This window comes from Pantherophis guttatus, chromosome 4 (genome assembly GCF_059756535.1).
Source record: "Pantherophis guttatus breed Tessera chromosome 4, ASM5975653v1, whole genome shotgun sequence".
Lineage (NCBI taxonomy): Eukaryota > Metazoa > Chordata > Lepidosauria > Squamata > Colubridae > Pantherophis > Pantherophis guttatus.
The window spans coordinates 42,960,335-42,982,318 of NC_142066.1; the positions used below are offsets into that span (position 1 = coordinate 42,960,335).

Here is a 21,984-nt window from a genome sequence, read left to right on the forward strand (position 1 = left end):
TTAAACAATAATGTGTTGACTTGGGGCAGAGATCCAGGCTCAGAAGCTGCACTCATCTGGGGCTCCCTAGTACATGTGGCCTGTCATTATTTTAGCTTCACAGATTAAATGTGAGAATAGCAATGGGGTAGAACATCTCTTACCTAAGCAAGTGTGTGCTCTCTGTCTGTCTGTCTGTCTGTCTGTCTGTCTGTCTGTCTGTCTGTCTGTCTATCTATCTATCTATCTATGAATAGATGTGTAATATGTAATTTTTACTGAATAATTATAAAAACAGTATAAAAACAAAGAAAATCGAAAAAGAAATCAAAAGGAAAACTTTTATAAAGAAGCAGTTTCAATCTTTTTAACACTTATAAATGAATTTATATTTTATTCTCTCTCTAAGGTTACATTATAATTTCCTTCTTTCCATAGTCCACCCATACTAATCCTCAAACCCATAAATCACAAATTCATTTTTTTCTTTTTTTTTCATTAAAATGTCTACGAGGGTTCTCCAATTATTGATAAATGTAGTTATTGATTTTTAATGAAAGAAGTTAAATTTGCCATTTCCACTAGTTCTTCACCAACCATCCCTTTGCTGTGGGTATCTCAGAGCATTTCTATTTTTGTGCATATAATAGTCTTGCAGTAGTAATCATATATAAAAATAATCCCCCATGGCTCTTTTCTACTTGACTGTCCATTAATCCTAGCAAGAAAAGTTCTGATTTCAGTTCAACACAATATACACACTCACTTTAAAGCCAAGAATACACGAAGGCAGAAGATTATCCAGTCCCAGGATAAAATATCCAGACACAAACTGAACAATATAATATATACAATGCAATGAGACATATGCAGATTTGTACATTGGTGAAACAAACAACCACTTCACAAGCACATGGCACAACATAAGAGCTCCTTTGAGTTTATAATTCTTTGTATTGTTATATGTATTTGAACCTACAAATTTCAGGCTTTTTTACAGGTCCACCACACATAATAGAATGACCCTTCATTTTCAATGTGGCTTTATACATTCTAGACAATTTTCTTGAAGTCATATCTACAATATATTTCATTAAAAGTCTCTTTTAGGTAATAACACAATAGAAATTTCAATTCTTTTGACCACTATGAATGGGCAGGCTACCTAAGGTTAGCTCACATCTTGGCCTAATGGTGCCCTGCTTCTTCCCCAGACAGCCAATCTGACTTGGCAAAGGGCAGCAATAACAATTGAGCAAAAACAATAGAGTGTGGTGGTATAAGGATGGTCATGGTGGTTATGATGGAGCAGTTGGCATTGAAGTGTTCTGGAAGTAAGAAGAGTTGTAGCTTTTCCTATTCCATATAGGAAACGGAAAAACCCTGAAGTTAAGGAGAACCGTAATTTATTCCTGGTAATAAGGAGCAGTAGTAGACCCGGGAAGAGTAGGACTACTATCCAAGGGTCTACTGGTGTGTGGATTTCCTAAAGGCTAGGGAGGCTGGAGTGGGCCCTCTGGGGTATGAGAGCCCACTGAATTGGATACAGACCAAAGGATCCTATGGCAATGTGGTGTCAGAGTGGGATATCCAAAACAAAGTGCAATATCCTAAAGCAAAGCAGGATACTTAACAGAGATATCCATCTGAAAGGGGCAACGAGCAAATGGCAACCCCAATGCATGCGGTGATACAGAACATTAATGCAAGCCAAAATGTGAAGACAGTCGCATTTAAGACTTATATACCACTTCATAGCGCTTTAGAACCGTCTCTTGAGTAGTTTACAGAGTCAGCCTATTGCCCTCATTTACCAACCTCTGAAGGATGGAAGGCTGAGTCAACCAGCCCAGAATCGAACTCCCGGAGTGAGCAGTGAGTTAGACCTTCAGTACTGCATTCTAACACATCCTAACCTCTGGGCTCTTAAAGGAATGGAGTTTTACCCTTGGAGAAATTGAACACTGTGCTGACTGATGAAACCAGACCCAATACCACAGCATGCAGGAAACCCACTAATATGGGTCACATAGAAAGGTCAGTTTCTCCAGTTCAACAGATTCCTATATTGGGAGAAGAAAGTGCCCACGCTAAACAAGTAAGCCAAAGCAGGAAGGCCAGCCTGAAATGGGATCAGGCCCAGATCTATGAGCCAATATTGTCCCAGAACTGTTAAGGCAGCAACAAGTGGAAAAGCTGAGACTCATTAAAAAGGATGAATTTATTCCTGGTAATAAGGAGCAGCATTAGGCCTGGGAAAACTGTGACAGCAAACTAGGTTTGCCTAAAAGGCCAGGGAGGCTGGAGTGGACCCTCTGGGAATTGAGAACCCACTCAATTGGATACAGACCAAAGGATCCTATGGCAATGTGGTATCAGAGTGGGATATCCAAAACAAAGTGCAATATCCTAAAGCAAAGCAGGATACCTAACAGAAATATCCATCTGAAAGGGGCAACGAGCAAATGGCAACCCCAATGCATGCGGTGATACAGAACATTAACGCAAGCCAAAATGTGAAGGCAGTCGCATTTAAGACTTATATACCACTTCATAGCGCTTTAGAACCGTCTCTTGAGTAGTTTACAGAGTCAGCCTATTGCCCTCATTTACCAACCTCTGAAGGATGGAAGGCTGAGTCAACCAGCCCAGAATCGAATTCCCGGAGTGAGCAGTGAGTTAGACATCCTAATCTCCGGACTCTTAAAGGAATGGAGTTTTGCCCTTGGAGAAATTGAACACTGTGCTGGCTGATGAAACCAGACCCAATACCACAGCATGCAGGAAAGCCACTTAAGGACGGGCTTTGGAGCCCCGAGAGGTGGCATGTTTTAAAGCGGGGATTGAGGGGTTTTTTAATTAGGGCTTTTAATAATTTTTTAAGGGGAACTGGGAGGGCGACCAAGGGGGATGGGTGGGTAATCCACCACAGTCGGGGCCGAGCCCAGCATGGGGTAACGGTTTGGAGGGTGCAGGACGAGGGATTGGGGAGGGGAAGGCAGGCTATCTTAATGAGGGATGTACCATCAGCACGGTGGATGGAAGGGGCAGATATGGCAGGAGCAGGGGATCATATCATGTGTCGGGGGTGCGCACTTACTACTTGAGAGCAATTGCGCACCCCAGTCCCCAAGGCTCTTCTCGGATACTAGGTGGCACAGTTACTCAGGACCTGGGCCTCCGGCTGATGCTGTGCAACGCCAGGTCCGTGGTAAATAAGGGCTCCCTCATTTACGATCTTATTCAAGAGGGGGGAGCAGACCTGGTGGGTATTACAGAGACCTGGTTGGGCCCGGAGGGAGGGGTCCCTCTGGTTGAGATGTGCCCACCAGGCTTCAGAGCATTCCATCAGCCGAGGGCCCAGGGGAGGGGCGGGGGGGGTGGCGGTTATTATTAAAGAAGATCTTGGTCCGAAGGAGACCATTGTGTCACAGATTGCCGGATGTGAGTCCCTCTTGTGAGATGGGGTCATGGGGTTCAGTTGAGCTTGCTGCTTATGTACCTGGCTCCCTGCCTCGTGGCAACGGCCCTGCCCGAGCTACTCAACGTGACAGCCATGGTGGCAATTGATACACCCAGGCTTATGGTCATGGGTGATTTCAACTTGCCGTCCATTGGTGAAACGTCGGAGATGGCTCGGGAGTTCATGGCTTCCATGACGGCCATGGACCTGACCCAGTTAGTTCATGGCCCTACTCACAGAGGGACACACACTCTGGACTTGATTTTTGTCTCTGACCAGTGATTGAGTGGTCTTATTATAGGGGATATAGACATGAAACCCTTGTCATGGTCAGATCACTCACTCCTTCGTCTGGACCTTCGAACCGCTACACCGCGCCGCAGGGCGGCGGAGCCAATTAGGTGGGTCCGCCCCAGGCGCCTGATGGATCCTGATAGGTTCCAGATGAAGCTTGGGCCATTTCCTGAAGATCTGGCACATGACTCGGCCGAGGACCTGGTGGCTGACTGGGATCGGGCGGCTGATGGGGCCTTGGATTGAATCATGCCTTTGTGGCCTCTGACCCGGTGTCGATCCCTCATGGCTCCTTGGTTCACCGAGGAACTGAGGGAGATGAAACGCCGGAAAAGACGCCTAGAGAGCAGTTGGAGGGCCAGTCTCGCTGAATCTGACCGAACACTGGTAAGGTCGCATATTAAGAACACTGGTAAGGTCGCATATTTTAGTGGCGATAAAAGCGGCAAAGTTTAATTACTTTTCTGCTCTTATTGCATCATCAGAGAATCATCCGGCCGCCCTGTTCAGGGTGACCCGCTCCCTGCTCCACCCTGGAGCGTGGGAGGACGCCCTGGAAGGCAGGGCCGAGGATTTCGGAAAATATCTGTATGACAAAATCGCTCAGATCCGGGGGGATTTGGACTCTGATTGGGTAGATTCGGGCAAGGTGGCGAGCAATAGTCTTGAGAACGTTATCTGGGAAGAGTTTGACTCTGTGACCCCTGATGACGTGGACAGGATTCTGGGGAGACTTAGTGCGGCCACATGTTTACTGGATCCGTGTCCCTTCTGGTTAGTACTGGCTTCCCGGGAGGTTACATGAGGCTAGCTCCAGGGAATTATTAATGCTTCGTTGAGTGAGGGTTACTTCCCCACGGCCTTGAAAGAGGCGGTGGTGAGGCCTCTCTTCAAGAAGCCTTCCCTGGACCCGGCAGTATTAGCCAACTATCGTCCTGTCTCCAACCTTCGCTTTGTGACAGAGGTTGTCGAGAGTGTGGTCGCACGACAGTTTCCTCAGTACCTGGAGGAAACGTCTTATCTAGATTCGTTCCAGTCGGGTTTCAGGCCTGGGCATAGCATGGAAACGGCATTGGTCGCATTGGTAGATGATCTCTGGAGGGCTTCGGGACAGGGGTTGCTCCTCTGTTCTGGCCCTGTTAGACCTCTCAGCAGCTTTTGATACCATCGACCATGGGATCATGCTGCACTGGTTGGAAGAGTTGGGGATGGGGGGCACCGTGTTACGGTGGTTCTCTTCCTTTCTCTCAGACCGGTCGCAGTTCCTATTGGCAGGGGGGCAAAGGTCGACCTCGAGGCCTCTTATATGTGGAGTGCCTCAGGGGTCGGTCCTCTCGCCCCTTCTGTTCAACATTTATGTGAAGCCGCTGGGCGAGATCATCCGTGGCTTTGGAGTGAAGTACCATCAGTACGCTGATGAGACCCAGCTGTACATCTCCACCCCAGGCCACCCCAACGATGCCCTTGAAGTGATGTCCCGGTGCCTGGAGGCTGTGCGGATCTGGATGGGGAGACACAGGCTCAAGCTCAACCCTTCCAAGACTGAGTGGCTGTGGTTCCCGGCATCCCGATATAATCAGTTGACTCCATCACTAACTATTGGAGGCGAGTCTTTGGCCCCCTCGGAGAGGGCTCGCCATATGGGAGTCCTCCTGCATACGCAGCTGTCTTTGGAGGAACATCTGACGGCTGTTGCCAGGGGGACTTTTGGTCAGGTTTGCCTGAACCGCCAGTTGCAGCCCTTTCTTGATCGGGATTCCCTGTGCACAGTCACTCATGCCCTCGTCACCTCTCGCCTGGACTACTGCAACGCTCTCTATATGGGGCTCCCCTTGAAGAGCACCCAGAGGCTCCAACTGGTCCAGAATGCAGCCGCGCGGGTAGTCACGGGAGCCGCATGGCGCTCCCATACAACACCTCTCCTGCGTGAGCTGCACTGGCTCCCAGTAGTCTTCCGAGTGTGCTTCAAGGTGTTGGTTATCACCTTTAAAGCGCTCCATGGCATAGGACCTAGTTATCTTCGAGACAGCCTGCTGCTACCGATGGCCTCCCATCGACCTGTGCGCTGCCACCGAGAGGGCCTCCTCGGGGTGCCATCAGCCAAACAATGTAGGCTGGTGACCCCCAGGGGGAGGGCCTCCTCTGTGGAGGCACCTACCCTCTGGAATCAGCTGGCCCCAGAGATAAGGAGAATCCAAGACCTCGGTGCCTTCCGCTGTGCCCTTAAAACCTTCTTTTTCCAGCAAGCCGGGCTGGCCTAACACTTTTAAAAATGTTTTTAATTGTTTGTTATTGTTTTTAATCATGGGGCCAAATTTATATATATCTTTTTAATTGTATTTTAATGTTTGTAGTTTATGCTTTTACTTGGCTGTTCACTGCCCTGAGTCCTCAGGGAGAAGGGCGGTATACAAATTTAAAAATAAATAAATAAATAAAATAAATAATATGGGTCACATAGAAAGGTCAGTTTCTCCAGTTCAACAGATTCCTACATTGGGAGAAGAAAGTGCCCACGCTAAACAAGTAAGCCAAAGCAGGAAGGCCAGCCTGAAATGGGATCAGGCCCAGATCTGTGAACCAATATTGTCCCAGAACTGTTAAGGCAGCAACAAGTAGAAAAGCTGAGACTCATTAAAAAGGATGAATTTATTCCTGGTAATAAGGAGCAGCATTAGGCCTGGGAACCTGTGACAGCAAACTAGGTTTGCCTAAAAGGCCAAGGAGGCTGGAGTGGATCCTCTGGGATATGAGAACCCACTCAATTGGATACAGACCAAAGGATCCTATGGCAATGTGGTGTCAGTGGGATATCCAAAACAAAGTGCAATATCCTAAAGCAAAGCAGGATACCTAACAGAAATATCCATCTGAAAGGGGCAACGAGCAAATGGCAACCCCAATGCATGCGGTGATACAGAACATTAATGCAAGCCAAAATGTGAAGGCAGTCGCATTTAAGACTTATATACCACTTCATAGCGCTTTAGAACCGTCTCTTGAGTAGTTTACAGAGTCAGCCTATGTGACCCAATACCACAGCATGTATCAAACCCATTAATATTATAAAAGATCCATTAGAGACAGGAATCACACTAATACAAGAAATAGAAGAATTCAGCTAAGTAGCAGCCTTAAAATAAATAAAGAGAAGACAAAGATACTAACCAAGAACTTTACCACTAGTCAGAAAGAGGAATTGGAGGAGAAATTGGGGATTCAGACGACTAAGAAAGTCAAATATCTTGCAATTTGGTTAATGGTGAAATGCTCCTGTATAAAAGAGGACAGTTATAATAAATTAGTACAACAATATTTGGACAATTGGGCAAAAATACAACTATCACTAATTGGAAGAATTGCCACAATTAAAATTTATATATTACCTAAAATCCTGTTTCTCCTCCAAACAGTACCGATAAAATTAGGGACATTTTTTTTGAAGAACTAAATAAAGTAATATTAAAATTTATTTGGCTAGGGAAGAAATCTCAAATAAAATTAAAGCTGTTGGAAGACAGCAGAAATAAGGGAGGTTTTGGACTCCCGGATTGGGACCTTTACTACCATGCAGCAGCCGTGACTTGGCTTAAAGATTGGATAAATCAAAAACACTAAAAGGATAATAACAGTAGAGGGTCATGATCTCCAAGTTGGCTGGCATGCATTCATTTGGGAGGGGAAAAACAAATCACATCCATATTTACAGAGATATCAAGTGAGAGATGCCCTGCTACAGGTCTGGGAGAAAATTAAGAAAAACCATTATATGAAAATTCCCATCTGGTTATCAACTATGGAGGCAATGATATATCCCAGTGTACTAGACCTAAACAAGATAGTAAAATATAAAGAATTACTGGATGAGCAAGGGAAATTAAAATCTAATCAAGAGTTAAAGGGCTAAGGAATAGAGATGGATTGGTGGCCATATTTGCAAATTAGGACAAGATACAAAAAAAGATTTAAAACAATATGGGTTCTATAAAGAACAACAGGAATTAGATAAAATACTACAGGGAATGGGGGCGGGGAAAGATTACCAAAGCATATAATTATTTCTTAAGGTTCAAAATGGAGGAAGAAACAGTTTTAAAGAGACTATGATAATTTGGGCTAAAAATTTTGGTTACAGTATTGAATTGGAGCATTGGGAAAAACTATGGGAGACAAGCTACAAATTAACAATGGCAGTCCCTCCTTCCTCGACTGGTGCTTCCCCAGTCCGTCTCAGTCTTCAGCACAGAGAGGGGTGATTGAATGAGCTGCTTCACCTTTCTTTCAGTGATCTACTAAGCGTGAGCTTTGGCAGCAGTTTACTATTATATTTGTGAGGATCGCTTCTGCAATCAGGCCACTAGCTGGTCTGCTGGATAACGGCCTTGTGCTGGCTTTTCTACAGCCAAGGTCCCCGCCAACAGTGATTAGCGGTAGAGCCTTTATAGGCCGGCTTGTATTTGAGCCGGGGTCCAGGCATTCCTACCTGGCAGAGGGGGAATTAGACCCTGGCCAGTTCGTCTGGGCACACTGTGAAGCGGCCAGAGCACACGGGAGTGCGATTTAAAGCCATGGCAACTTCAGCCCTTCGCAGGATGGCTTGTCTTCGTTGCGGCCTCTCATCAGCACCGAGAGCCTTCACCAAGATTTGGCAGCTCTGATAGCCCACCTGCAATTGATCCCAATCAGAGTCCATCTGGACGACATTTTGATCCAGTCCTCATCAGCTCTTCAAATAGAGGAGGATCTATGGGTCATGATCCAGGCGCTTTGAGAGCATGGCTTCTCCATAAACGAGAAGAAAAGCCATTTTTTTCCAACTACCAATTTGCTCCATTTGGGAGCCATAATAGATACAGTAACCTGCCAAGTCTTCCTCTCTCTGGAGAGACAGGTCAGCCTTCAACAATTAGCCAAGCACATCAGGGCTATGAGGGAGGCCCCTTTATCACTCCTTTCACAGCTCCTGATGAAGATGATGTCATGCATCTCCATAGTGCTGTGGGCGCGACTACATGCCAGGATGCTGCAATGGTTCCTCCTGCCCCACCAAAGATACAGAGGAGCAACTCGAAGAACAGGGTAAGACTCCACTTAAGGGTGCAGCACTCCTTTCTTTGGTGGACATCACCAGCTCTTCACAAGAGCTGCCTGTTCAAGGAAAATCCCCATCTGGTTATCAATTATGGAGGCAATGATATATCCCAGTGTACTAGACCTAAACAAGATAGTAAAATATAAAGAATTACTGGATAAGCAAGGGAAATTAAAATCTAATCAAGAGTTAAAGGGCCAAGGAATAGAGATAGATTGGTGGCCATATTTGCAACTTAGGACAAGATACAAAAAAGATTTGTACCGTACCACCATTACGACAGATCTTAACTGACAATGTGACGGCCAAAGCACACATCAGCTGACAAGGAGGGACACATTCTGGGTCCCCCATGAAGGAGGCAGGTCATGTGGGTTGCTGGGCAGAGCGACACCTTCTATCATGGGCAGAATATATCAGGGGCCCTGAATGTGCAGGCAGACAGTCTCAGCAGGGTGATGGTGGACCATTCGGAATGACAACTGCATCCCTCACTGTTTCAATAGCTGACACACAGATATGGGACCCCAATCCTGGATATTTTTATATCCCCAAAGAACTCCCAGTTACTACAGTTTTTCAGCAGATACCAGCTCAGGGTGCATAGGGGATAGATGCCCTTCACATCTTATGACCTCTGGGCCTTCTCTTTGCCTTTCCCTGCTTCCTCTAATTCCAGAAGTCATCAGGAAGATGCTGGAGGAAAAGGCAGAGGTGATACTGATAGCGCCTTTCTGGCCCAGGACGCCATGGTTCGCAGACCTGGTGACACTGTCCGTGTCCCTGACGGATACCACACGATAAGATCTCAGGAAGTATTGATGCACCTGGAGCCTCAGTGGCTCCAACTGACCGCCTGGCAGTTGAGAGGAGGGCCCTGAGGCAAAGACAATTCTCACTCAAAGTGATCCAAACTATTCAGGCATCCAGATGACAGTCCACTATCAGAATCTACAATGCTACTTGGCGGGCCTTCTGTACCTGGTGCTCCAGGTTGCACGTTGACCCAGCTACGGGCTCGATGGCCCAGGTCTTGGATTTCCTAGTATATTTGACCCCTAGTACCATCAAAAGACAGGCAGCAGCACTGTCTTCTGTTTTATCTGTTGGGCAGTTAGAGTCCCTTTCCAAGCATCCCAAGGTGCATAGATTCCTTAGGGGAATCCACTGGTCATCGACAGGTACCCTACCTGGGACTTGTCACAGGTTTTACAGATTCTCATGGGAGGTCCTTTTGAATCCTTGTGATCGGCCACACATCGTTTTTTTATGTTTAAGGTGGCTTTCCTCATTGCAATTACATCGGCTAGGAGGATTTCAGAACTAGCAGCCTTGTCAGTCAGACAGGACCTGTGCATATTTCACCAGGACAGGGTGGTCCTGAGGCTGGACCCTTCTTTCAAACCTAAGATTAATATGTGGTTTTATATGGCCCAAGAGTTGGTTCTCCCCAACTTCTGCCCAGGACCTAGACATGTTCTTGAGCACAGGTGGTATACTTTGGATGTCAGAAGGGCCCTCCGTATTTACATCAAATGGACATCTTCCTTCAAGAAAGACGGAATCCTTATTTGTTTCATTTCAACCGTCAACATTGGGCAATAAGAGTCTCTCCTTCCACGGTGGGAAGATGGATTAGGGCCTGTGCAGATAAAGCATATAAGGTTCAGGCCCTTCCAGTACCTGGCCGAATAACGGCTCATTCTACCAGAAGTGCGGCCACCACAGCGGCATGGGCGACACAGGCTTCCATTGAGGAGGTATGTCAGGCAGCCAGCTGGTCCTCCCCTTCCCCATTCATCGGTCATTATAAATTGGACAGATTCGCTTCGGCTGAAGCGGCCTTTGGGAGGCGAGTCCTCCAGAGGGTACATACTGCAGAGGGGACTTAGGATCAGATGCCTACCCACTTATGCGAGGGACAGGCAGGCTTTGGTATGTCCCATCCTGGATTCCCTTGATCCAGCTCCAGAGAGAATGGGTGTTGGTCCTACCTGAACACCTCTTCTACTGGAGGCTGGGAGAGAGAATCCAGTCCCACCCTTGTTATCATTTGGTCCACAGTCCAAGAGAGGCTCATATTTTTCTGGTCACACTTACTTCATTGCTATGCCTTCACCGAACTGGGGAAGCACCAGGTGAGGAAGGAGGGACTACACATGCAAATTATGATCACGTGCTCAGTCTCCAGGCAGAAGAAGAACAGAGCAACACCCATCCTGGATTCTCTCTCCCAGCCTTCAGTAGAAGAGGTGTTTAGATAGGACCAACAACCATTTACCCCCAGCAAGATTGGCCAAAATGTTTCCGAATAGGTCACCCGAATGTTGGAGATGCAAGTGTAAACAAGGAACTTTTTATCACATGTGGTGGACCTGCCCCAAAACGAGAAAATATTGGCTCAAAATAAAGAAATGGCTAGAAGAAATTACAAAACAAAAAATTGAACTGAAACCGGAATTATTTTTATTGGTCATATTAAGAGGAAACGTATGTAAAAAACTTCAATATATAACACTTCATATAATAACCATGGCCAGAATTGCCTTTGCCCAAAATTGGAAACAAGACAACACCCTCTCTAATGTAATGATAATAAGAAAGATACTTGAGTGTGCAGAGATTTGTAAATTAACTATGGGGTTAAAGGAGAAGAAACGGAATACTATAAAATATGGAATATATGGTGCAACTTGTTAGAAGATAGACGTAAAATTGTTACATAAGGAATATACAATATATGTATAGCAAAATGAAAAAATACTGTATATATCTGTAAATATTGTCACAATTTACAAATAGATAATTAAATGATTATAAAATATATAGAATAGTAATTATGTTAATATTAGTCATATCGATACTGAAACGCTGTAATGAGTGGAAATGTGGTTTTTAATGCTGAAATCTGTCTAATAAAAAATTATTTAAAAAAAATATATATTGTCTCAGAACTGATAAGGCAGCAACAAGAGGAAAAGTTGAGACTCATTAGAAAGTATAGAGAAGAGCAGCAAATTCACACATTCCCTATTTCTCTTTAACAAAATCATTTAATGTGAAAGGATATCTGTTGCAGAAAAACATTGCTTTTACTCTCTTTTCCAAGAGAAGCATGTGATTCTATGCAGTGTTTATATGAACAGTGCCAGCTTCTTGTAACAATCTGAAAGTTCCCTGAAGAGAGAAATGATTTTATCTGTGAAAAGCAAAGCTAAATATTCTCTTCTGATTTTCACTTACATTTACTCTGTTTCTGTGGGGAAAATTCTGTGGGTATTTCTATTCTCTAAGTTGCTCAATGTAATTCCCCCCCACCCCTTGACTTCTGTTGGATTGCACTGGGCTGGGCTGCAGTATAAAAGAGCCTATCCTTACTTTCTACATAACAGTTCCTTTCCCCAGCAGACTTCTAAAGAGCGTTTTCCCACTGTTACAAAACAAAGCACCACCTGGTGGACAGATCCGCTTTTCAACATTGCAAAGAGCAATATGATTTAAGCTTGTTCCAAACTCCTATTTCTGGCTTGAAATACACTTATAATATCATCATCATCTAGGTCTATTAGGGAGATTACTTTTAAAAAATTATGAGGAATTTAATTATTTAAATATCTAACATTATCCTGAGCCAGGAACAGTCCAGCTAGCAAAATCATGTGGGAATACTGCAGGGCAACTATACAATTAATGTACATATAACAGTTTGAAGCAGAATATATGTATGTCTGTGTGTATATGTGTATACGCAAGAAAGGCTTTCATTCTATCTTACATCAAATTGAAATATACTATAATTTTATCTTTAAAATGACACCATCATTTATTCCCAGTGTATCATTCACTTTATAGTGGTAAAGCAATGTATTTGTAGCACCCAAAGAAAAAGAAAAGATCTACAGTGTTAATGGCAGACACTATGCAACCAGGCCAACTGCAGTAGGGAAAAGGGAAAAGGGTCAAAGAGGATGGAGTCAGCCAAAACTGTCTTCATTGCATCTTTGATAGTTGTTCAGCCTAGCTGATAAGATACTAAAATCTAATATTAGCAGACAGGAAATGGTCTTGTGACAAGTTTATAACACACTTTAGGAACAATTATTCTTATCTGCTGGAATCACACATCATTACTGATGCAGTAGTAGAATAATCCAAGTAGTCTAATTTGGTGGGATTTGTTGAGGCAGAATGAAGATGTGGACAAAATATTTGGAGGAATGTAACTTGTGTCCTCTTTCTTGTGTCTAAGGGATTAAAAGCAAAAAAGAAAGCAACAAATATTACTTTACAAGTTCAGAGTCCCAACTGCCTTGAAATGCAGCTGTATGACTATATATGATTTAGAAATCCAATCTAGTCCAAGTTTAATTTTGGCACAGAAATTAATTCAGATAGAAAATGAAATATTTGAAATGATTAAGAAGAGGGTCAAATTGAAATCAGAAACCATATTATTATTAATATTGAATGAAACAACATTAACAACTGGAGAAAGAGAATTGGTGAGGATTTTGGTTATAATGGGGAGAATTATAATTGCTAGATATTGGAAATTAAATGTTGACTTAAAATTAGAAGAATGGTATAATGAAACATGGAAATTTGCATTAAATGATAAATTGACTTGTGATATTAAAATTAGAAGTGGTATATACAAAGAGAATGTTTTTTTGGAACACTTGACAACCATTTGTGGACTTTGCACTTGGGAGATTGGATGAATTGGCGCCAGTACCTTACCAAAGAGATTTCTGGAAGAATTGAAGACTTCAATTTCCTAAAACTTCCTTTCCATTTGTATAGCACGTTGGGGGGGGGGGATTTTTCTTTCTTTACTATTGATTTTTGTATTTTTTTTCTGTTATTCTTTAACTATAAAAATACAATAAAAAATTTTTTTAAAAAAGAAATTAATTCAGTTTCCTTGGTGGATAAAGTTTCTCTGAAAATAGTTGGGGAGTATTAATCTTCTTTGTTTTATTGATGAGTTTTGGTATCACAACTGTAATTTCTTACAATTTTTAGATTATCAAGCACATGTAAATCTGCTCTGATTATCAGATAATTAAAGAGGAAATACATATACTAGTCTTACCAACTCTGCTTGGCTAGATGTATTAACTATAAATCCTATAATTCCTGGCCAGCATAGCCCCAGATTTCCAAACTGCATGTTAACCGACATTCAGAGACATTGATCCCTTGGCTATTTATTATTTTGCTTCTTTTATATAATATATATAAAATAAGAAAATAATTATTTTCGGCTATTATATCCCAGGATATATCTCTGCTCTATCTTGCCTTGTTAATGAGGTCACATTAAAGAACTGGGAGAATATCAAGTTTTTTTTCTTATTGCTATATACGACATATTCTTACTTATCTGTATTGTCTTATCTACTGCTCCCTCTTTCTAATCCTTTTTTTTATATATATATAGATGTTGCCCCAGCACCAAGCTGTTACTGTGGATGGATCAGCTAGCCAACTCAGCCTATACACTTCTCCATCACTGCCCAATATCTCCTTAGGACTTCAGGCAACTGTCACAGTCACAAATTCACACCTCAATGTGAGTACAGCTGCCCCCTCCCACAAAACTTTATCGAAATGTATAGATATGGATATAGCAATTAAATGAAACAAATGAAATACTGAAATTAAGTAAATGAAAATAGAGTTCACCCTAGAACCCTCCCTACAAGTTTCATGTCTCTCTCTTTCACACACACACACATATACACACTAAGTGTGGCCATACTAAAGCATTGCCCTATTCTTGTGAAAGGGAAAAGCTAAAGAGTAGGTGCAAATTTATTTTGATGGGTTTGTAACCAATATAAATGTGGCAAATTAGAACATTTCAAAACATGGCGTTTATTCCCCCCATTTCTCTGTTCATTTCAGTAGGTGGCACTACCTGTCAGACTTTATTTTGGCTCAGGGATTAAGCAGAATCAAGCTTGATTAGTTCTGGGATGGCAAGATAATATCAGGGCTGTTAACTAGACTTGAAAGTTAAAAAGGTCCTTAAAAAAGCAGAGATAATTGTTGCCAAGAAAACAACATGGATGTATCCACATAATTCCAGGAATTGAGTTCAGTTGAAAAGATACTTTTTCTTCCTACCATATATTCATCTAGTTTGTAGTTATATTTATGGCAGTGGCCACTGCAATAGCATGTGATAGTGAGCTGTACACATTTTGTGTTTAATCGGTTACTGAACAATTTCTGTAAATAACTATTTCTGTGTCCGCTTAGAGTTGGAAATGGATTGAAGGGGAATAAGAGTCATATAAGTCATCAATCAGAACATTAACAGCATTGTTACTATCATCTTTTTCTTGGTCTTCGTTAATCTTCTGGTCTCCAGCTCTATATTAAAGCACAACTTTATAATCTGAAAAACTTTCAATAACATGATGAGATTTGCTCCAATTTTTTAAAAATTAAAAATGTAAACATAATCAAAATGAAAGCTTAAAATATATCAAAAATTTAATCATTTATTTAGTCATTTCTCCTTAATATATCTAAAATTACAATTTTGAGACAGTAACTTTTAGAAATATATTAGAAACTTCATTCCAGCTTTTGGGGGCAATGGGTACCATAATTTCTCCAGCTCTGTATTAATACCTCTGCCCGGTCCTTGCTTCAGACCTACTTTATTTCTTTTCAGCACAATGGAAGGGCCCCTAATATTTGGTGAGCCAGACCAGTGACTATATATAATTTCCTTTCCTTTCTTTCCTTTTTCTGCTTTTAGAGCACCACTGGTCTCTGGGTTTTGTTTTCTGACAAGGAGCTGATACCAAGCAGTGTCCGATTTATTGCTTCTTTCTGATGACAGGCACCACATTTGGCTCAGGACCTGACCTGTAGCAGTTGTGCCCAGTTGACAGCTTGTCTATTTTCAGTGTCAGAAATTAGAAATAGCTCACTGGCAGATTTCATGTTCTGCTATTCTCTGCTGTGATTTGTTTTCCTCATCCAAGAGTAGTAAAAGACTTTATAGCTATGTCTGTGCTCCAGACACACAGATTCAGTTGAAATTAGCAAGTTCTCCAAACCTCTATTAATTAGTCTGGTCTGGAATTTGAATGTAATCATATGGTAGCCTGTTAATTTGTACTAGATCACTGTGCCCCAAATATGTCTACTGTATTCTATTATTCTCCCATTATATTTCTGAACTCATTTAAATCACATTTGTTTGGAGGACTTTGGGGAGCCTAAATTAACGATTAAGTGAAAGAGAAAAATGTTTCAAATCAACAAAGCTTCTGAAGCTGGAGTTTTCCTATTGCTGTTGTTCTTATTCCTAAAATCACTATAATTACAATTGGTACATATGGAGCTTTACAAAAAATAGAGAGAACAGATCTCTGCCACGGTGAGCTTTCAGTATAAAGTAGGCACAAGGCAAAAAGCAGAACCAGAATGGTCAAATAAGGGGAGATAATGGATCTAATTGCCATAGATGTAGTTGGGAATTAAAATTGGGTACCCAGTGATATCTTAATGAGCCTAGGAATACTCAGACATTCAGGTAACAGTAAAGCTGGCCGTGGAATCGGAATCAGACCGGTGCAAGAACCTGGTGCACTGCTTGCTTACGTGGACCAGCCTTACTGTTTGAAGGCTGAACGAAGCCTTCAATTGAATGAGGAAGCACTGTGAGGCCAGGCCCTTCAAACCCACATCCAGCCCGCTGGAATTCACTGCACCAGGGCAGGAATGAGACCCTGTCCCACTGCTGCTTGGGCAGGGAGGAGGAGGAGGAGCAGAAGAATGGCAAGGCTTTGTGCCAGCTGGCCAGGCAGGGAGCAGATCAGGAGGTGCTGACTGGCTGGTTGTGGAGGAGGTAAACATGGCTGCTTTGGTGGCTGCCAGCACCAGCAGCTTGAATGCCCTGACCGAACCTGGAATTTGGGGGGAAAAATGAGAGGTCCTGCTGTCCTGCAGAGCCCACTGCTCCTTGGATGGGGAGAAAAACGGCTGCTTGGGTGTAGACCTTTTCAGAGTTCTACATAACCTGGTTTATATTTTTGATGAATTTATGGGATGTAGTAGGAAGGATGCAGTTTTCTATCTACGTCTTCATTCAACTCATCTTTTCCTTCCGTTTATTGAACAACTAGCATGATTATGGTAATACATACTAAAAATGAAATATTCATAGCATTACTCAGACTAAGAAAGGAGTGGGAAATTTGTAGCTAGATATTCCTGGACTTCAAGAACTCTCCACTGCCTCAGTCACAATCAGGCAGTGGTGAGACTTGCTGGAAATTAGAATTCAGCAACACCATTTCAAAAACACTTAACTGTGGGAATATTGTTAGGATAGAATATCTAGAAGGCCCTGGGAATATAGGGAAGAAAACAAAACCATTGCCTAAGAGATACCTCAGCCCCCGGAGGAAGGCAGAAGTGTGTGAAAGTGATTAGAACAATTCCTCTTAATTATGCTCAATATAACTTGAACAGTTATACTGTTGAACAGAAGCATTGCTTTAGCAGGCTTTTGAAATATTATACTTTATACTATTAGGAGTAAATCTCTTTCCAGAAATCTAAATGGTTCTTTTCTAAGTATGCTTGGCTGCAGGGTTTGACAATTGTTACTTGGAAAATTTGGTACCCCGGGGATAAGGAAGGGTAGATGGAAAAGAGGAGGTTTCTGTTGAGGCGAACTAAACATCACAAAGAGTGGAGATAATATTGCAGCAGAAATGCTGGTAAGAGAATTAATGCTGGCTGGCAAAATCTGGGCTAAAGGAGAGATCATGAGATTGCCCACTTCCACTCCAGATTGTTGCTTCTCATGAGTAAACTGCAGAAACAAAAGTCTGTGCAATTATGCAATTTATGAATTGAGCTCATAGTTGTAACATAGTGTATATGGACATAAAATCTGCCCAATTCTCATTTCTTAATCACATTTGGAACTAATTAATTTATACCTAAAGAGTTCCTTTCTTTGTGACAGGATAATATTCCACTTGGTGGGTTATCATTTTTTTCTGGATTACAAAGGAATAAAGAGATTTAAGAACTTCTGGAAAAAAAGATTAATAAGGAGATGATATAAGAAAGTTTGAAATGGATAAAAGGGACAGTGATTGTGTATTTTGTAGTGAAAATGCTTTTGAATGCAATAAAGAAAATAAGCTACTTTGTTTCTTTTTCTTTCTTTGCTTTTGCATTTCTAGCTCTTAATTTAATACCTTTTTTCCCATTCCCCCCTACTTCATATTTTATTTTATTATATCTGCCATCTGGACCTAGCATAGCCTAATAGCCCTCTTTGTCTTCTTTCCTTTAGGCCTCCCCAAATCTAACCACACAGCAAGAAGCAGAGCGCCAGACCATCCAATCATTGCGCCAGGGAGGTGCCTTGACAAGCAAGTTCCTCAGCATGTCATCTATTCCCAGTTGCCTTCTGGGGGTTGCTCTTGAGGGAGAGACCAATAATCATGGGCACGCTTCCTTGCTTCAACATGTCCTGCTTCTGGAACAAGCTCGGCAACAGAATACACTAATTGCTGGTGAGCAGGTCAAGTGTGAGTGTGTCCACAAGAGTTGGGGAATGGCATAGAAAATGTTCTAATTGTTGCTTGGAACAGCCGAGAAACAAGGAGAAATGGGATACCATTGTATAGCATTAAGTGGAAGTCAATAACATTTATTTTTTATCCTGTCTTAATTTTTTTATAAATAACTCAAGATGGTGAACAGTTCTAATACTCCTTCTTCCTCCTATTTTCTCCACAACAGCAACCCAGTGAGGTGAGTTGGGCTAAAAGAGAATGAGTGGCCCGAAGTCACCCAGCGGGCTTTCATGCCTAAGGGAGAACAAGAATTTAAAGTCTCCTAGTTTTAGAGCCTGGTGCCTTAAGTACTAGGCCTAACTGTCATTATCCTGTATCTATCTTAGGCAGTGCTGATAATTAACTAAATGTGTATCCATGATGGCTCTGCTTAGCTGCCAGAGGCAACTCACTTATGAGGCGTTTCATTCCTTTTTATTGGTTGTTCTCAGAAAAGAGTAGTACATAATTCTTCTGAAACAGAATCATTTTAATGGGCTGCTGGTCAAAATGAGTAATTTCTGCTAAAGAGGGAAATCGGGAATCAAACATTTAAAGTGATTATTTCCAGCAAGAGGTCAAAAGTACACAAAGGGGACAGGAAATAGAGCAGATTTAGAGGAACACCTCTAAATATCTAGAATATATTTCAAAAACAAAGTCCTTCAGGTACTTAGCTGATGTTCTCACAATCAGCACATTAACATAGCAATCTCCAATATAATACAATCAAGATTTTTTTCCACCAAGGGCCTGCAGTCTACGTAGCCTCATTGTTGTAGGGCTGAGTTCTGGAGAACAAGCAATAACAAGGTTTTTGAAAGCCTAAAAATAAGTTTGTCAGCAGAATCCTTTTTCTGAAGCTTGCTACAGCATTATAACGGAAACAACTTTATCAGAGTATTAATGATACTCTATTTACTGATATTAAAGATCACTGCAGATGGCGACTGAAGCCATGAAATTAAAAGACACTTGTTCCTTAGGAGGAAAGCTATGATAAATCTAGACAGTATTTAAACAGCAGAGACATCACCTTGCTGACAATGATCCATACAGTCAAAGCTATGGTTGTCCCAATAGTAATGTATGGCTGTGAAACCATAAGGAAGGCTGAGTGCTGAAGTATTGATGCTTTCAAATTGTGGTGTTGGAGAAGACCCTCGAGAGTCCCTTGGACTGCAAGGAGATCAAAATCAGTCAACCCTACAGGAAACCCACCCTAAGCATCCTTTGGAAGAATGGATTCTGAAACTGAAGCTCAAATACTTTGGCCCCAAATGAGAAGAAGGACTGATTGGAAAACACCCTGATGTTGGGAAAGATTGAAAGCAAAAGGAGAAGGGTGCAGGCAGAGGATGAAATAGTTAGACAGTATCATTGATGCAATGGGCCCGAGTTTGGGCACTGTTAGGGAGACAGTGTAGGATAGAGAGGTCAGGCATGCTATGAGATCACAAAGAGCCAGACATGACTTGGGAACTCAACAGCAATAACAAATTAATGATACTTAATACTGATTCAAGTAATCGGTATTGCAACACTTAGAGAGGCTGCTTCAAATGCAGAACACAGTTTATCTACTTTATATTATCTACTTTGAATTGTTGAAATCAGGAAGATGGACACAGTTTAGTCTGTCAAGGGTAGATCTGTATTTCATGAGGACTGCATTTAACAGAGAACCCAGAGTCAACCAAAGTAGTCAGTTTTATGGTTATGAGTTTGTGATTGACTGAAAATTATCAGCCAGTCATATATTTTCAGATAGTATATCATATTACACACCAATCATGATAACCACTCTGTATGAAAATCCTAACTTTCTTCTTGTATGGAGCATTTATTGATTTGGGATTCTACCTCATGCCCACAGCTCTCCCAGAAATCTGATATTCTTACCTTCCCTTGTTTTAACCATGAATGTATTTGTAGCAGTGGAATGATCAAAGGCCAGATTATTTATCTTCCTGCCAAATACATGTTAATCTAAGGACCTTTTTTGTCCTGTCTTATCTAGCAATGAAACACTTCACAAATATTGAAATAGCAATAAAGATTTTTGATGGAGGGAAGCTTTCATTACAGACCAGATTGCAAAACTTGTTGTAGCATCCAGAAAAGTGCAAGCAATTTTTCTTTCTGGAATTGCAGTTGATTGCAAAGGGGATGAATGTGAGCAACAGTTTTGTGCTTTGAAAACTAGTTTTTATTAATTTCAGGGTAATTAAAAGAAGAATTTGGCACATTTTTAGACTATTTTGGGTATTTGAATGCCAAGACCTATGGCTAAAAGCAAATAAACGTTTGCTTTATTTATTAAAAATTACATTTTTTCCTCCTATAGACACCTCCGTAATTAAACAGGAAGGCTGTTTCAAAAGAGGAGGGGAATTTTTTTTTTTTCCTGGTCCCTCCACTTTCATTTTCTGAACGCACTGAAGAAAAAGTAGAAGACAAGGCTTTCCTTAAAATAGATCTAGCAGAGAAGCAGATCCACCTGCTTCCTGCTAGATCCCATCAGGTATTCCTGATTCCTTTCAACCAGAAATCTCAGGTTTGTGCTGTGTGACTTGTCTGGAAACGGCTAGAAGCATCGGAGGGCCTGAATGGAGGATCGCCCTTGTGGGCAGAACCAGAAATGGGAAAAGTGCAACGGGAAACACAATTCTGGGAAGCAAAGTCTTTGAGTTTGGGCAGTCAGTTCGGTCAGTAACAGAAGCATGCAAAAAGGAAGAGATGGAGCTGAATGGCAGGAAAATCGTGGTTGTTAATATACCTGGCTTTTTCCACACCCACTTTTCAAACACAGATATTGCTGCAGAAGTGAGAAAATGTGTGAAGTTATGCTCCCCGGGACTTCATGTCATTCTGCAGGTAACACATCCTGAGCGTTTCTCCCAGGAGAAGGATGTGGCCCAGTTGATCAAAGAGATTTGTGGGCTTAAAGCCAGGAATTACATGACCTTATTGTTCACCCGCAAAACAGGCCTGGAAGATGAATCTCTTGAAAACATCATACCTGTCATAGGTAAAAACTTGAAGGAATATATTGCTGAGTGTGGGAACCAATACCAGGCTGAAAGAGCAGAATGAGAGGGTCAGGTGGCCAAACTGATGGCCATGACTGATGATCTGATGCGCAAGAACAGATATGATCCTTCTATTACACAGAAGACATGATGAACTTCAACAAAAGACACAACTTTTTATTGCTTCTCTTTCCAGAAAGTTTCTCTAATTGAGCCTCTGTTCCCAAGGTGGCAACTCTGCCAAAGGCTACTGTCAAGTTTCAAAAGGCGATTTTACTGTTGCAACTATTATCACTTCTCAGCTTCCAACGAATTATGGGGGAAGGGAAGTGGGAGATAGAACTTAAGTTTCAGACACCAAGATGCCAGCCGTGAGAACCAAGGGCATTTCAGCAGGTGTTTACTAGACTTTCTCACTATAAAATCAGGAGACTCCATTGGACAATGTGACCTGGTCCAATAGGGGAAGGCAGAACCTGAACTTTATTTATTTTATTTATTTTTATTTTTATTTGATTTATA

The 21,984-nt window shown here is 42.0% G+C and overlaps 1 protein-coding gene and 1 pseudogene across 12 annotated transcripts in view; both read left to right on the forward strand.

The window, feature by feature from the left end:
- HDAC5 (histone deacetylase 5) overlaps positions 1 to 21,984 on the forward strand; it is a 165,981-nt gene that overhangs the window by 106,565 nt on the left and 37,432 nt on the right. For all 12 annotated transcript variants that reach the window (XM_034415408.3, XM_034415407.3, XM_087893951.1 and 9 more), the window contains 2 exons: positions 14,272 to 14,403; positions 18,166 to 18,388. In XM_034415408.3, coding sequence (XP_034271299.1) covers positions 14,272 to 14,403; positions 18,166 to 18,388 — 355 coding nt within the window. The remainder of the gene's footprint in view (positions 1 to 14,271; positions 14,404 to 18,165; positions 18,389 to 21,984) is intronic.
- Positions 20,600 to 21,675, forward strand: LOC148114070 (GTPase IMAP family member 9-like; annotated as a pseudogene).